At 43.5% G+C, this 17,493-nt stretch overlaps 1 protein-coding gene across 2 annotated transcripts in view; it reads right to left on the reverse strand.

Annotated features, from left to right (window-relative positions):
* ARFGEF3 (ARFGEF family member 3) overlaps window positions 1-17,493 on the reverse strand; it is a 164,073-nt gene that overhangs the window by 17,998 nt on the left and 128,582 nt on the right. For both annotated transcript variants that reach the window (XM_083176610.1, XM_083176608.1), the window contains exons 23-28: window positions 15,396-15,540; window positions 11,410-11,532; window positions 10,672-10,772; window positions 5,974-6,118; window positions 3,419-3,547; window positions 2,280-2,456 (exon numbers count right to left, since the gene is read on the reverse strand). In XM_083176610.1, coding sequence (XP_083032736.1) covers window positions 2,280-2,456; window positions 3,419-3,547; window positions 5,974-6,118; window positions 10,672-10,772; window positions 11,410-11,532; window positions 15,396-15,540 — 820 coding nt within the window. The remainder of the gene's footprint in view (window positions 1-2,279; window positions 2,457-3,418; window positions 3,548-5,973; window positions 6,119-10,671; window positions 10,773-11,409; window positions 11,533-15,395; window positions 15,541-17,493) is intronic.

Raw genomic sequence — 17,493 nt, forward strand, 5'->3', positions numbered from 1 at the left:
GCTGCGGCACCCCTGTGACATTGCTGCGGCACAACAGGGAGCCGCGGAGCACAGTTTGGGAACCACTGGACAAATAAACACTCAAGAAAACCAGTACATTGGCTGCACTGTGTGAGCACATTCAATATACAGTTTCTTTATGAAAGTGGGCACACTTTTTTCCTGGCAGCAGCACCACATACTAATACATTTGATTTATTATTCGAATACCATCAGGGATAAAGGGGTTTATTCTAGTTCATTCTTTCTGACAAAATCCTTTTAAGATGGACAAAACCATGTGCACTGCAGGGGGGCAGATGTAACATGTGCAGAGAGAATTAGATTTGGGTGAGTTATTTTGTTTGTGTGCAGGGAAAATACTGACTGCATGATTTTACACTTCAATATAGATCTCACTTTGAAGAAAAACCCCACCCAAATCTAATTATCTCTGCACAAGTTACATCTGCCCCACCCGCAGTGCACATGGTTTTGTCCATCTAAGAAGGATTTTGTCAGAAAGAATGGACTAGAATAACTCCCAAAGTGCACAAAGGCTTTAAACACAGTGTCCCCAAATGAGTAAATCGATTAAGCGGTCATTCACAAAAAAATCTCTCTTATCTGGTGAACCTTGCTTACTGATTGACAGTTCGGGCACGGGGAAAGTGACAGCAAAGATGGCATTTCAAATGTGACGCCAGGCGCCAGCTAATTGGAACTCACTGGCAGAAAATCAGGAGCGGTTGTTAGTCAGAGCTACATTTGAAATGCAGTGTTGACACTACCTCCTTAGCTGCCCACGGCCTGTCCAAAAGTCAGACAGTGGGCCAGGGTGGCAGCGGCACTAATGCATGACTGTTACTTCTAAAGGTGGTGGGTATCTCCTGCAACTGACCCACATTCATGTAAACAAGGGATGAGGCATGTTTGTCCCTCCAGATATTGTTGTTGAACTACACATTGCAGCATGCCCTGCAACAGTTTGCATGGCCAAATAGCAAAAGTGAAGCTGGGCATGCTGAGATGTGTAGTTCCCCAAGAGATGGGGGGGGGGGGTCAACTGTTCTCCATCCCTTATGTAACCCATGGCTATTACCACAAATAGAATTACAGTGACATAGACTAGAGGTGGTGGTTTTTTTAAGCAAATTTTAGAAGTGATCAGTTCCTAGAAGTGTCAGAGAGTTCCCTGGGATTTGCTGCCTGCAGCAGGCACCATTCTCTGCCCAGTTCCCAAAACAATAGAAGCCACAGAACCAGCGATTACATTGACAGTGTACGGAGAGAATTACTGCCTGTCTCACTTTAGCATATGTATCCTATAGTAGTCTGCAAGCAATGTAGTGTACAAAAGAAAAACTAAAAATGCACAAAGATGCTCCTGCAGATATATAAAAAATGGCGCTAACTCATAAAGTACATCAATTAAAACCAATTGATGCTGATGGGATGCACAGGGAAGGGCTCAGTTGCCAAAAGGTCACCATTTGTTTCATCTCAAGTGCTTAAACTGATCAAATAAATCTGCTTCCAGAAACTATATAATAAAATTGTTAGCAGTGCAGAATGAGGGTTTATTTTTACATCACTTAAGCTTGAAAATAAGTGATCTTGACAGGAATGGATCAGCAGCCATAGCAGGGGGAGCAATGCTTATGGGGTAGGATGGTGAGACCCCCTGAAAACAAATGTAACTTTGTAGAGGATAATTAATCAAATGCATAGTCTTCCTGTCTCATACTGTGTGGGCTGGGACCCACTTCCTCCCCTATTCCCAAGCAATCCCACTATATTTTGTATATTTACTTAGAATTTGGTGGAATCACTCCAGGTCATATAATAAACATTGACAGCTCTTTTCTGTCCATTATTGCAAATAACAGTGTACTACATGTCTGCTGGGGTCTATCAGGTTCTTTTAGCCTTCTTCATTTTACATTTTGAACATGTCTTAAACCTGGTATGTATTTTTGTGTTGTTGCATTATGTGTGCATGTGTTTGCCAGATGAAAAGAGGAAAACAATCACAGCACTTGCTGATGAGTAAGAAACTAAGGGGTAAAATAACTTCAATTCAGAGTTCTGTTGAAGATGGGATGTTGCCCATAGCTATCAATCAAATTCTACTTCTTATTTATTTAGAACCTTCTAGAAGATAATATATAGAATTTGATTGGTTGCTATGGGCAACATACCATCTTCAATAGAACCCCCTATCTTAGTAAAAGTACCCCTAAAATTGACTAACACTTGCAAATATACACTGTATATTACCCATATACTGTATATGTTACCTGAATTAATAAAGCTTTGAATATGTTCCACCACTAGTTCGCATGACAAGCCAATAGCATGCTTGAAGTTTGCAGAAGCCACATCCCAATAGGAGTGATCACCTTGGCTGCGAGTTAACCACATAGACATCACGGGTAAAAGTAGATGTACAACAGCATAGATCGCAAAGCCTGGGCCTGCAAGATAAAAGTACTGTCAGAAAACTCAGTTACAGCCATACATTTTGGTAATGTAACTTACAAATAGTAGAGCAAAAATGGAAAAACCAATAGAAATCACTTATAGAACCACCAAGTACTGTTAGTATGAAGGGCATAGCCAGAACCTTATGGGCGCTATGACAACATTTGACCCCTGTCCAAATTATTCTAGATAGACACTACTCCACAGCAAATGTTAATTTTATGCCTCATAACTGTGCCCTAATTAATTTTCTTAACTGTATATGGGGTAGATTTATTAAGCTTGGTGAAGTGATAAAGTGTCTGTTTTTTATTACCGGCCAATCAGCTCCCACCTGTCATTTTTCAAACCAAGCCTGTAACTTCACAGTTTGGAGCTGATTGGCCGGTGATAAAAAACAGACACTTTATCACTTCACTGAGCTTAATAAATCTGCCCCTTAGTATCTTAGCTAATGTCACTGAGAAGTTCATTACCGCCTGCAGCGCACCACTCTCCATTCTTTCTGACAGGCACTGGCAGCCCACCAGCGCCTGTCAGAGGCAATTACAGTATCTTGAAGTTTCTGAAACCAAGAGAAAGGGCTGTCCTCTCATGAGGCAGAACTCTTCCTCCAGTCACCAGTTACCAGGTGGCACCCAGACAGAAGGGCACGAGGTAGACCACAGCAGCGATCCTGGAAAGTATGAGAGAACCTCTGTAACGGCTGCTATGGACAGTGGTGAGTACAAACACCGGTTCCCCTCTCTCACCTCACAGCTCCGGACCATCTCCCCCATCTGAAACACCCCCAGCCCCCTTCCTCAAGTTGATTTTTTATTTAAACAAAAACAGCCATTATTTTTTACAGCAAGTACAAAATAAAATAGTATGGATATTAACAGGGTGCAATAGATTTCCTAGGATAAAGGTCAACATTTATTAAGTGTATGTGTAACAAAAGATATTAAATTACCAGGTACTTTAGCAACTTCCCTCAGCAACTCAAAGAGTAAATCCAAAGTTGGCGGCTGATGCTGACGGGGACAGTTCGATACAGCAGCAGTCAGCTGCTCTAATAGATTAATCCAAACATCAATAAGACCTGAACAAGATAAGAACATAGAGTCATTATTCACTCAACATATCAACTAATTAACCATACATGGGTAGAAGAGCAGCAACATATTTTTATTTTCAGTTTGGAGTTCTGCATTTACATTTATTTACATTACATGTTATTACAATGCAGCATTTTATTAATCCGGTTATTATAGTATGTAAGGATGTTATATCTAGTAAGACTTGCTTATGTACAGATTTGGCGGTACTTGTTTCCTAGCACGGCCACAATCTTGTGGATCGTGTACCTTTAAGTTAAGGTACACGATCCACACGATGGACCCGATTTCCTTTGAAATCAGGTCCATTTTGCCGGCAAAGGTACAAAATCGGGGGCATCGCGTCGGTCGGGACCATTAACATTGGTCCCGACGCGACCGACGCGATGCCCCCGATTTCCCCATAGGCTTCAATGTTAAAATATTTTTTAACATTGAAATCGTGAGGATCGCGTCGGTCTTGTGCCATTATAATGGCACAAGATGAGATGGACTTGATTAAGTCCATCTCACCTTTAAAAAAATGTGAAAAATGTGAAATGGGCCAATATGAGCCATTTCACATTATAGATGTCCCCGTCGTCACCCCACGATAGACGCCAACCCGAAGCGTGGCGAGCGCAGCGAGCCCGCGAGGGGCGGCGGTGCGCGTCCTCCGACCTTTTCATTCCCCTACTATCCACGCCGGCGTGGAGTTGAGAATAGAATAGTGTGGCGAGCGCAGCGAGCCACCGAGCCCGAAGCGTGGCGAGCGCAGCGAGCCCCGCGAGGGGACGCGTATAACTTCACAGGTATACGCGTCCCCTCGCGGGGCTCGCTGCGCTCGCCACGCTTCGGGCTCGGTGGCTCGCTGCGCTCGCCACACTATTCTATTTTAAACTCCACACCGACGTGGATAGTAGGGGAATGAAAAGGTCGGAGGACGCGCACCGCCGCCCCTCGCGGGCTCGCTGCGCTCGCCACGCTTCGGGTTGGCGTCTATCGTGGGGTGGGGTTTACGTCGTTAAATTTGGGGGTCTAGGGAATATTTTACATTGAATCCAATGTAAAATCGGGTCCCAGGGACCCGATTTACATTTCATTCAATCAAAAAATCGGGTCGAAAATCGGGTCGGTCGCGTCGATCGCATTGCATGCGACCAAATCGCATGCGATGCGATCGACCCGATTTTTCCGACACGACCACCCCGATGTAAATCGGTGTGACCGTGGCTAGGAAACAAGTACCGATTTGGCATGTAAAACATATCACTTTCCCATATTATAATATTACCTCAAGCCACCCCTACACATTATCATTGGTGCATTATCACCCCTTCCAGTGTTACCTCTTACCCCCTCCACCCCATGGCCACATGTAGCTGACATAATAAGATTAGCTGTACAGGGCCGCCGACAGGGGGGGTGCCAGGGGTACAACTGTCCCGGTTCCCGGCCTCTGGAGGGGCCCGGGCAGCTGCCCGCAGTGGCATGGCACCACCCCCCGCACCCGCACAAATCACCCCACCCGGCGCCGGCGGGCAGGCACGCACAATACACAGTGCAGCCTGCAGAGCGCTGAGCCTAGGATACAGAGGGAGAAGATGCTGCGACGCCACCGCTGGTGAGTAATAGTAATTGGGGGGGGGGGGCATTTTGTGCTGAATGCAGAGGCAGAACTTCTAATGGTGCAGCAGGTGCAATGCACAGGGGCCCCTGAGGACTAAGGGGCCCACTGCTTCCCCTGTCACCCACTGTTTTCCCTGTCATGCTCTGCCTCCCCCCTGTCACCCACTGCCATGTTGCGTATTGTAAACTTCGGTTGGGGTGGAGGAGAGGGGCCCAAATTATATTTCTGCACCTGTGCCGAAATCCACACGTTCCGCCACTGTCTGAACATATACAATATAATCAGTTTCTTCTTAATGTACAGATATGTCCTCAGACATATAGCTTTACTGCAGTCACACCAAATTGCCTGTCTTGGCACTTTCATCACAGAAGTGGTCTGACGTCTGTGATGACCGCTTTCAGATGGATTTTTTCAGCAGATTAGTGGTATCCCTATACTGGTGCAGATGGAAAAAACTGATGATTCGGTTTTTGCGAATGGATCGCTATTTGCTGTGCATTCGCAATTTTGCAACGGGCATTGTTTCTTTCTGTCTGGGTAGTGGCTTCACGGGTAGTCCACTGCATATTATCTGATTAGTGATCCAAGATGAATTAGGCCCATAGCAAAATATGTAAAAATCATATGTATGATGACAGTGTTGTACTTTTTATTTTAGCTTCCTCTATAAAATGCCATGTCTGCAGATCATACTTAATTTGATTAAATATATTGAAACATAAGCAACTTACTAAAAGTTACATATTAAATACACAAATGATTTGTGTAAAGCCAACATAAATTTGCTCATAAACTCACCAGTCTCATCATCAAACTCCGACAACACAGCTTCAATGCCATCCTCACTGCTGGCTGACCTTTCCTGAACTCGGCGGGTTAAACTGTTCAGACGTCCACACAGGAATATTGGCTTCATCGGCATCTTATAGATTTTAGCCAGCAACTGCATATTAAACATAGGAGTTCATTGTAACTATGCTTGAAGCACCCAACTGCAATGTTCTCACCAGGAAAATCCAGCCATTATTGGATGTAATACTGTTCTCTATGTAAGTAAATTTTGAATTATTATTTGACATGGTGGATATCAAAAGTCTACAGACTGAAATTGTAGGTATGAAGTTGGGACTCTGAATGGGTCATTCCATCACTTAAAATTTTCCCTTTCTGAATCAGAATCAGAATCAGAATCATCTTTATTGGCCAGGTATACTTGCGTATGCTTGGAATTTTTTGTGGTAACAGTGCAGCATCAATCAAGGAACACAAAGGGGGTGGGAAGAGAGGCATAAACATACATCACATACATTTCACATGTATCTAGAAAAGTTTGAGTTAGTATTTAGTATTTGGTACGTTCAATACGGTTTAGTTGGTGGACAGCTATTGGGAAGAAGCCTTTTGTAGTTCTTGTCGTCTTTGCTGGGATGGACCTAAAACGTCTGCCTGACGGAAGGGGTTCAAACAGGTTGTGGCCAGGGTGTAGCTTGTCCGCCAAGATCTTTCCTGCACGCTTATTGACCCTGGCTAGGTATAGTTCTTGGACAGTGGGGAGCTCCGCCCCAATGATCTTTTCTGCCATCCTCACCACTCTTTGCAACTTTCGTCTGTCATTCTCGTTTGCTCCTCCGAACCAGATTGTGATCGAGGAGCAAAGGACAGACTCTACTATGGCAGTGTAGAAGATGAGCAGCAGCTCCTGCGGGATGTTGAATTTCTTGAGTTGCCTCAGGAAGAATAACCGCTGCTGAGCTTTCTTGACAGTTGTAATGATGTTGGGACCCCATTTGAGGTCGCAGGAAATCTTTGTTCCTAGGAATTTGAAGGAGTCGACCCTCGACACTACTCTGTCAGATATTATGAGTGGGTGCATGGCATTTGGTTTTCTTCTGAAGTCCACCACCATCTCCACCGTTTTGAGGGGGTTGAGGTCAAGGTTGTTTCCGCTACACCATTTAGTTAGCCGATCCACCTCCCGTCTGTATGCCGACTCGTTTCCATCCATGATTAGGCCGATAACCGTTGTGTCGTCTGCAAATTTTATAATTTTTACTGACTGTTCTGCTGAGGTGCAGTCGTTTGTGTAGAGGGAGAAGAGCAGGGGGGAGAGGACACATCCTTGAGGGGCACCGGTGCTAATTGTGCATGTGTTTGAAATGAATGCGCCTGCTTTCACCGCCTGTTTCCTTTCAGTCAGGAAGTCAGTGATCCAGGAGCATGTAGGTTCTGGGACTCCTAGTGAACGGAGTTTTAGCTCCAGGATGTGAGGGATGATAGTGTTGAATGCCGAGCTGAAATCAACAAATAGTATCCTTGCATAGGTGCCTGGACTGTCCAGGTGCTGTAGAATGTGGTGCAGCCCTAGGTTGACTGCATCCTCGACACTTCTGTTTGCTCGGTAGGCAAACTGCAGGCGGTCGAGGCCGAGTTGAATGTGGACATCTGCTTTGAACTATTCTAATGTTGGATAATGAAATGCTTCTTCATCTTTAGCTTTGTAAATATAAGCCAGCAGTTTTCTTGACAAAATATCTTGCTATTTAAAGCAACTGGTGATCTTTGTACCAAGGTGAAGGTGAGGCTTTGCACCAAACGTATCTTTTAGTATTAAGGCCAAGAGTCTAATCCAGTGGTTCCCAAACTGTGTGCCATGGCTCTCTGGGGAGCCTCAGGACTCTTGCAGGGGTGCCACGGGTTGGTTGTCCAGGACCAATTTATAATTATAAAGCAAGTCAGGTGTGGGGTGAACTGTTGGGGTGTGGGCCCCCCTGGTAGCTCTGGGTGGGCTGGTTTGGGGCACCACCATTTAACATTTAGACCCCTCTTTGTTATTTTGTTATTTAACACCTTTACATATATATTTTACACTTTATAAATACTAGTGAACTCCTATAAAGTTAAGGACTTATCCGATGAGGTTACCTCGACGTTTGGTGGGTAGGCTCATAATATTGATAAAGTCCCCGGAAGGGAAGGGGAAGAAACGCGTCGGTGAGGCCCGCATCATTGCTTGTTTCAGCTGACAGAACGGGGAACCTACACAAGACTGGCAGAGCAGACCGACGTACTGGAGGAGAGAGGAGAACCGGTATCCCGAATCCATACATATAACAAATACGCTTGTTGAACTGTACGTCTGCAGTTCTCCCAATTCTGGTAATTACCCACTTCACATGCTGACATTGGTGGACAATATCCATGTTGATTGTCTTATGAACCATAATGTTTTTATGTCTATTAAATATACATGTTGTACTATACCATGATATATTTTCTTTATATATTTCCCATATGCTGGATGTTTGCTGAATGAAATATTGACAGCAGATGGATTCATGACAGAGCGCCAGATAAGTCATGTATCTCATCTGATCTTGGTGACCCCAGTGGGAGGGACAGAATGATCTTGCCAATGAATGACATGTCACCACTAAATAATGATAGTCTTCCCAGTGTTCCATGGTTAATACCCCTCACCTTAATGGTATCTTTCAGCAATGAGATCCTGTAAATATTTTGGAATCTCCTTGTGTATTATGGCTATCCTGGTAGGATGAAACCAACGGAACTGCAACGATCTTGTATATTAATGGCTGATTTTTATTTAGGGTTAGATACAATCATTGTTATTGCTGGCATGTGTAGATTTATTGCCTTTAAAGTGAATTATAAATGGGATTGCTTAACACTGAACATAACTGCAGTCCCACTATGATAAATATGTACTTATGCAACAAAAGTATTGTAGGAATGGATCACTTATTTTTCCTCAAAAATTCTATGTCTATTTGAAAGTTTGGTACTCTTTACTTAGAACGGCACCCACGATTTTGATCGTGGGCATCGTTAGTAAAAAAATCTTGGGCATCTCGGGCATTGAATGCACTAAAAAATCTGGTGCGATGCGACCGACGCGATGCCCGCGATTTCCCATAGGGAACAATGTTAAATGTCTCAATTGACCCGATTTTCCTGTTCAATGCCTCAATTGACCCGATTTTTCCATAGGAAACAATGTTAAATGGCCCACAGAGGCCAAATAGGCACCCTGAAGTGTGAAATGGCCCCCACAATTGTTAACGCCACCCCACGATCAACGTGAACCCGAAGCGTGGCGAGCGCAGCGAGCCCGCGAGGGGCGGCAGTACGCGTCCTACGACCTTTTCATACCCCCACTATCCACGTCGGCGTGGAGTTGAGAATAGACAGTGTGGCGAGCGTAGCGAGCCACCGAGCCCAAAGTGTGGCGAGTGCAGCGAGCCCTGCGAGGGGACGCGGACAGCTGTGAAGTCCGCGAGGGGACGCGGATACCTGTGAAGGTATCCGCGTCCCCTCGCGGGGCTCGCTGCGCTCGCCACGCTTCGGGCTCGGTGGCTCGCTGCGCTCGCCACACTTTCTATTCTGAACTCCATGCCGACGTGGATAGTGGGGGTATGAAAAGGTCGTAGGACGCGTACCGCCGCCCCTCGCGGGCTCGCTGCGCTCGCCACGCTTCGGGTTAACGTTGATCGTGGGGTGGCGTTAACAATTCGGGTGCCCATTTCACACTTCAGGGTGCCTATTTGGCCTCTGTGGCCCATTTAACATTGTTTCCTATGGAAAAATCGGGTCAATTGAGGCATTGAACAGGAAAATCAGGTCAATTGAGACATTTAACATTGTTCCCTATGGGAAATCACGGGCATCTCGTCGGTCGCATCTCACCCGATTTTTTAGTGCATTTAATGCCCGAGATGGCCATGATGGGCGCCCTTCTAAGTAAAGAGTACCGAAAGTTTTAAGGTCATATTAAAAAGGTGAAAAAACTGTCTGACATGATTTCATGCTTAACATCACAAAAACCTGATACGCCAATGAGGGAGTGTGGACTTTTATATCCACTTTATCCAGCAGATACAGATATGAGATTTATTTCAAGTGACGTGCTGACTGTGCTGAATGATAAAGAGTTTTTCCAGATTACATTATCACAGCAAGAAACAAGAAAGCATGACTTCTTATAACACTATTTTAGAGAATGAAGAATGTTATCTTTGTAGCATAACATGTAAATCAACAGCCATAACTACAGTGGCAGGCTATCCATGTTAAATCCTGTTAAGGTAAAACGGGTGCCGGATGACTTCTCAACAATTGGGATCCCGACAGTCAATATACATACATTGGAATCCTGACTGCCGGTGCTCCGACAGGCGGGATCCAGACCTGCAGGGGCTATTCTGTCCATGCCCCCCAGAAGGGAGAATATAATCTGTGGCAAGTGAAGCGGGGCACCACCAGTCAAGATTACGATGTCAGTACACTGACTGGGGGATCCCAATTATCAGGCAGTCATACCACACTTAGGTAAAACATACACACTGATGCACAATGTTAAAACGAGTTACGAATTTCACTGGTGACCAATGCAACAATATATTTCTTCTAAAATATTTTGACCATTCAGTGCACTAGGTTCCTACTTCAGATCTGCAGTTTAACAAGCTACCATCATACCTGGGAACACCTTCTTAGGTAGTCCAGGGCTGGGAGGCAGAGGTCTGTGGATGAAGCAGATGCAGGTACACAATCTCCAATTTCTTTACAATCAGCTTCACCTGAAAATAAAGAAAAATTATACAATTAGCATTTATATAGCAAAGCCTATATATTTCCAAATATTAATATACAAGAAATTACTGTGTTTTTCTACAGATGTTGACTATAAAATGTTATATGCAGAAAAAGCAAACATGTCTTACAATTGTATGACATCTATGTCCTGTATAAAGTATCTTCGTATTCTAAGTCAGTGTAAGATGTTGTAAAGCCAGTTTATCTTACAAGCTACAGATGGATAAGTAGCAGGTCTAACTGATATACTATGCCTCATTATTTATGTCCTACAGCTGTTTGGGAGGCATAACCTAAAGTATAAAGGTAAAATACTTTATGATTATTTGTGAAAATGTCAAATAAATGTCTTTAAGGATTAGATTTACATGCAGTATTTGTGAGGTACTTATACTCAATCTTACACAGGCTATTAAATCGTATATCTTATTTCACATGGTTTATTGTCAATTTAACCACCAAAGTCTAGAATGGAGAATTGTCCCTCCATTGTTTGCCACTTGGAACTATTGGTGTAGGCATTTAATAGATAATATATAAATAAATTAATACATAATACTGTATATAAAACAAGACAGACATTATTCATTATTTTATGTTTAAAACAGGAATGAATTGTACCTAACCCCTTGACAAATTTCATAAGGCACATAATGTAATCAGTGGCTGCATTAGCAAAGACTTGGATGTTGTCTGTATTCAGGAATGCTTCAAACACATCAAACACAGGAGCCTGGCGCTTCCCTAAGAGACAAAGATGAAAGTAAATCAATAAAATCATAACACTTACAAGGCATTCAATTACCGAACTTCATTAGTAAGCATAACTTAGTTACAGTACATTAAAAACAGACTTTCAAAAGATATATGGTATAGGATTTGTACAGAAAGCTATAGTCTCAAAAAATGAATACACACACACACATACATACATACATACATACATACATACATGACCACTAACCATTTCCTTCAGAGGTCAATGGGGTGTACTCAATGCTTTATGGGAGCTGTGACAACAAGCAGTGCTGCCTGCTCGCTGTCACAGCTTGCAGGGTCAGAATTCAACTGACCCCCTGCACACGCCGTTTTGGAGCGGGGGCACGGGGGGGGGGGACGGCATATGCGGCCAATTAAACAGCGAGGCTCACGGCTCACCCTATTTCTCAGAGGGATACGGTTTTATTTCTCAGAGGGATACTGTTTCTACTGGGTCACATGGACTGCCAGAAGAGAAGGAAACCTAAGTGGATGTCCAGTGGAATAAAGAGAAAAGCACGCAGCGATTCCGGGACTATGTATTTAGGGATCCACTGTACACTAAGCCTGCAAATTGTCTCAAGTCTCTCTTTATTAGGTGTAGGGTGATTTGGCTAGGCTTCAGCCTGGGTAACAAGCCATGGAAACATGGACGAACACAGCATCGCTAGACTCCAAGAGTGAGATCATCCACAAGGGGCTCAAGAGGCTACAGATGTTGCTTCTCAATACACCTTTTGTCTCTGCACCTGGTATGCAAATTCAGAGTCCCATCGTTCCATGAAAATGCTTCCCCTTTGGTGTGTGTTCTCTTGGGGTCTCTGTTATATGCTATTGCCCAAGCTACCTGTGCAAACAGCACCTTTCCTCCTGTGGCTTGCCTCAAGCAGAGGGGTCCGTGCTTCTAGGCACTTCTCTCTTCCTTTCATTGGGGAGTGCCTCCTGAAAAGCATTCCGCAAAGAACAAGTTTTTTCCCCAGTAAAGCTTCTGCACCAAATATCATTTTTAAAGGGAAATGAGGGTACTCTGGTCCAAGCTCCAGAGATAAACAGGAGCCGACTGCCAAATAAAAAGCGGATACTGTTATCATCTAACAGCACATTGGAGGTAATATAAACCCTTTAGAAACGTTTACAAAGAGACACTGCTGTCCACCCAGACCTAGAGACATTATGGTATTTCTGGGTCTGACAGTGTGTACTAAGTTTGAGATTGGACGGTTTAATTTACAAACAAAGCTACTATTGAGCAAAAGCCTCAAAACTGGAAATTAATTGCAACTATAAAGGAGATATGGACTTTATCTATTAAAGGGGCTCTAGCACAAGAATAAGTAACAACGTGTGTATCTTTACACATCCATTGTGCATGAATTAATCTTTAATATTTAATATTGATGTAATGTGTAATTTATGTGTTTGTGTTGTAAATAAATTGTTCATATTGTGTACACCTTAGAGCGCCCCACGTTCTCGGTTTTTCTTGTACGTTGTTTGGAGGCTGGCAATCCTCCAACATGGTGGCTGCAGGGTGACCAGTTACACCAAAATAGTCCCTAGTGCCAAACACATTTTCTTGTCTATCCAAGCTCCAGAGATGTCTAATTGGATCTTTATCTATTCAGTCCATTTGGAAGTAGGTGGAAATCTCCTTTAGTTTATGATCTGGATTGTGTTTTCTGACGCCTGGAAATGCTGGACTTTGGTTCGAGGTTCTGTATTTGACCTGGGGGTCCTACATCTCACTATTTTTTCCCCCACTGCATTCTCGAAATATGTGGAGAAGGTGACCTTAAACCAGGCTATTGGTTGCAAAAGGGTTTTCTGCTAATTTTGGATGTCTTTAAATCTTTGTGCCTCCAAAAGGTTTTGGGTGGTTAAGGATTTGATGGAATCTCTCTGGTCAGTGATCCATGGCATGGAGGTCAAAAGACTGTTAGCCTCCCTAAAAGGCAGGGACATGTATCTTCAGGTTCCTACTTGGCTAGATCATCATGTGTTCGTTAAGACTGTATCGACTCCTGCTAGCTTTCCTGCAGATACTGGCAGTGATGGCAAGCCTGCTGCACAAGTGAGGTATTTTGGCCATCCCATACTTAGTTATTTGCCTACTGCATGTTGATTTGACTACCCTGTTAGCAATTGCACATAGACTGCATTGTACAAGAACCTTCAGGATCACAGCTGGAAGCTGAATTTTTAAAGTCTTGCCTAATGCCTTGGCAGTGCCTGATGGTCGTTTTCATGAGTTCATTATGATTTGCCGGCAGTCGGGATCCTGGTGGTCATAATCTTGATTGCACTCCCTTCTAGCGGCCGGGATACTGCTAAGAGGCCCCATGTTGGGTCGCTGCACCCCCCACGCTGTAGGCATGGTGGCTTGCTTCCCTCACCACAAAGTTCTGTTGTTACTCTATGGGGGTCGTGGACCCCCACAAGGGAGAATAAACCCTGTGCACTGGGATTTCAGCTGGCAGTAACGTCATAAGTAATCTGGATTGTAGTTTATACAAAATTTTACACGGCATTAATCTGCTGGGAACAATCGTCTCAGCCTTTGAGACCATTCAATATGCTGAGCTCCGCTCACTCGGAATTCCAGTAGGGGTTTCTAGCCCCTCTCGTCTCAGCTTCTAGTTTTATCCACTCCATATTATTAAACACTATCCTTGGTAACTCTAAATTTGGTCCTTGTGACCACGGATGAAAGTGTTCAATGGACAATGACATTACATATTGAGCTTCAAAACCTTTGGTCACCATTGGAGATGCCTTTATCGATCATTGGACTCTTTCTGGCTTTTTTGGGATCCCAGACAGTCCTGGTCAGCCAGCCATTTCATATTTAGCAGAACAACGTCATAATGGCATTGTATGTAAATCATCAGAAAAGCACAATGAGTGCCAAAGTAATGGCGGAGGTAGCACAAATCTGTTACTGTGTGTCCGGACACATGAGAAACTGGACTGCAATCTTCCTCAGCAGAAGCACATCTTTCCCAGCGGTATTCCAACAGTTTGTTCAGAAGTGGGGCCTTCCTGAGATGGATCTCATGGCCTCTCAACTTTTGCGTGACATCAAGCGTGTTTCCAATGACTCAAATGTTGCCTTGGATAATCAAGCTCATGAAATATCAAAGGGTGACGGTGATTGTTGTGGCTTCAGCTTGATCATAGTATGCTCACATTCTCAAATGTGGACAGGTCCCAGGTGACATTTTCCAGTTCAACTAGACCGGCTGCAACAAGGCCAGTTTTTACACCAGGACCATGAATCATTTTCTGTTAAGCAGGCTGGGCGACACTACATTCCCTTCCATATGTGGGGGTGAATTTTTTTTGCCTACTGATTTGTCTTATTCTTCTAAGAAGTTTCACTGGGGTACTGCTACTCGTTACTGTATTTTTGAAAGAAATATTACCATTATGGGGTAGCAGGGGGTAGGAGCTTAGGATTTTAAACTACAGCTTAGTTTAAGTTCCATCTCCAGCACCAATCTGCAAACCCATGGTCCAGTGTTGCCCAACCTGATTAAGAGAAAATTATACAACGAGAGAGAACAAAAATCCTATTTTTAGCTATGTTGCTCAAATTTACAGGAAAAATACTTATATAAAATATAGATAAAGATGCTATATCTGTACAGAGAAATAGAAATCAAGTATTAAAAAGACAGAAAAACTGAATTCCATGTGTATAAGATATAATTACATAATCCCTAAATCAATTAATAACAGAATAAATTGATACAATGATATGCCAAATGAAGACAAATTTCACTTTTGCTTTTCCTAAATGCATTAACTGTAGTAGTACAATTACTTTACGTGAATAAGCCCTGACTCACCCATAGAGTAATCTCCTACAAGATACTCCTTAATGTCAGTCTTGCTGCTGCTGTGTACAGTTTCCAGGGCACTGAACAGAGGCCTCCACCCAGACTGGATCTGAGGGGAGCACACTTCCACCAGCTCCCCAATCGAGGTCACCACCTGTATGTGTGCAAAAGACCATGCAATTAGGTCTCAAACTTACAACAAGATAATCAAATTGCTGCTACTGATCCCATACACCTCTCTGATCTTGTGAAATATGCTAGGCTGAGAGTACACATAAACCAGGTCAGGTGCTCCTTTTTAGTGTGCACAATTATTTATGCATGTCTGTTACACTATATAACAGAAGGATAATTGCACAATCTATTTTAAAGGATCTATAATAGATCTGCCTATAGATCTATAATATAATCTGCCTTGTTGATCACCTTGCCACTACGATTCTTATTTGCTTTATGTCCCTACTTCCACATTTATTTACAGTTAATTAATAGCACACAAATATTATATACTAGGTCAGTGGTTCCCAAACTGTGCGCCTAGGCTCCCTGGGGTGCCTCGGAGCACTTGCAGGGGTGCCTCAGGTTGGTGGTCCGGAACCAATTCAAATTGTTTATGGTCAATGTAACGGGCAAAATCAGTGCTTGTGGCTTTCAATTATAAAATATGTGGATAAACAGAAGTGAATCATGTTCCTCACCACATAACTGGACCAAAGGATAACATTTAAGCACAACTTATTTAATTTAATTATTATTTTTTTTTATTCTTGGTAACAAACTTTTGGCCTAGGGGTGCCCTAAAAAAACTATTCTGATACTCTAGGGTGCCGTGATTCGAAACAGTTTGGGAACCACTGTACTAGGTGATTCATCGCGCTCTTCAGGCGCTATTCACACCGTCGTAGGGGGCTACGCCCCATTAAAATTGCAAAAACATTTCTTTTTAAATTACGTTTGTATTTTGTGTTTTTGTGATTGTGTTTAATGTCCATTGTAGTGGGAGGGGGGTGGGTCAGCGTCCTGTCCCTGCACCCAGCCGGTTATACATTGTGGGAAAAAGGTACCTGTTATCCATTATTGGTATAGTGGGCAGTGTTCTGTCCTTCGGTGCTGGGCAGGTGTCGGCAGTCAGGCAGGTCAGAGGGGAGTGGGCATTTGTTATCCGTGGCGGCCGGTGGTGGCAGGCATCGGCCACAGTACTCTTGCGGCAGGAGGGGGTGGCAGGCAGCGGGCGCAGGCTAAAGGCGCCTGTGCAGTGATGAGCGCTGTGGGATGGCGGCAGGAGGAAGTAGGAGGCAGCGGGCACACGGGTCTGCACTGTCTGTGCGGAGCGTGTGCTGGGGTGGCACAGGGAGGTCATGCGAGACTTGGATAGTGCTGGCTTAACAGTGTGTGGGCGCAGCGCGAGATCCCGCGAGACTGGCCTGAGCGCAGGAGCCGGGGCAGAGTGAGCGGTGATTATAGCTGTGCGTTATTGCGGGGGTGTATTACATAGTTACATAGTAGGTAAGGCTGAAAAAAGACTTGTGTCCATCTAGTTCAACCTAGGATGTTATAGGTATTATAGGTGGGCGTTATTGCGGGGGGTGTAGTGCAGGGGCAATCTCCTATATATTTGGCTACTATTTGGAGTGCGTGTATAAGGCTGGGTGGGGGGTGGAGTTTAATGTGTGACCCCGCCCAGCGTTATAGACACACTCTGAGGTTGATTGACAGATGTAGTCAAATATATAAGAGATGCTGGTTGAAAAAAATGTACAAAGCCTGCAACATATTATTTTAAGTCGTCAATATAAGGTGTGCTAAGGGTGGAGAAGCAGTGAAACATGGTGAATAATGGACGGCTCATGTGTGGTATACTCAAGATTCACAATCAGTAGAAAATACATTTATTTAATAAAAAAAGGCTTGTAGTGAAATTAAATTCACTTTATTATTATACCTTACAGCAGTCCAGTGATGCCTTCCCACAAAGAGTTACTATATTACCTATATATATATATATATATATATATATATATATATATATATATATATATATATATATATATTGCATCATTTGTTTTTAAACTGGCTTGAAGTAATGAATAGTCATAATATTTGTATA

The sequence above is a fragment of the Crinia signifera genome, chromosome 3 (assembly GCF_055691185.1).
Source record: "Crinia signifera chromosome 3, ASM5569118v1, whole genome shotgun sequence".
NCBI lineage: Eukaryota > Metazoa > Chordata > Amphibia > Anura > Myobatrachidae > Crinia > Crinia signifera.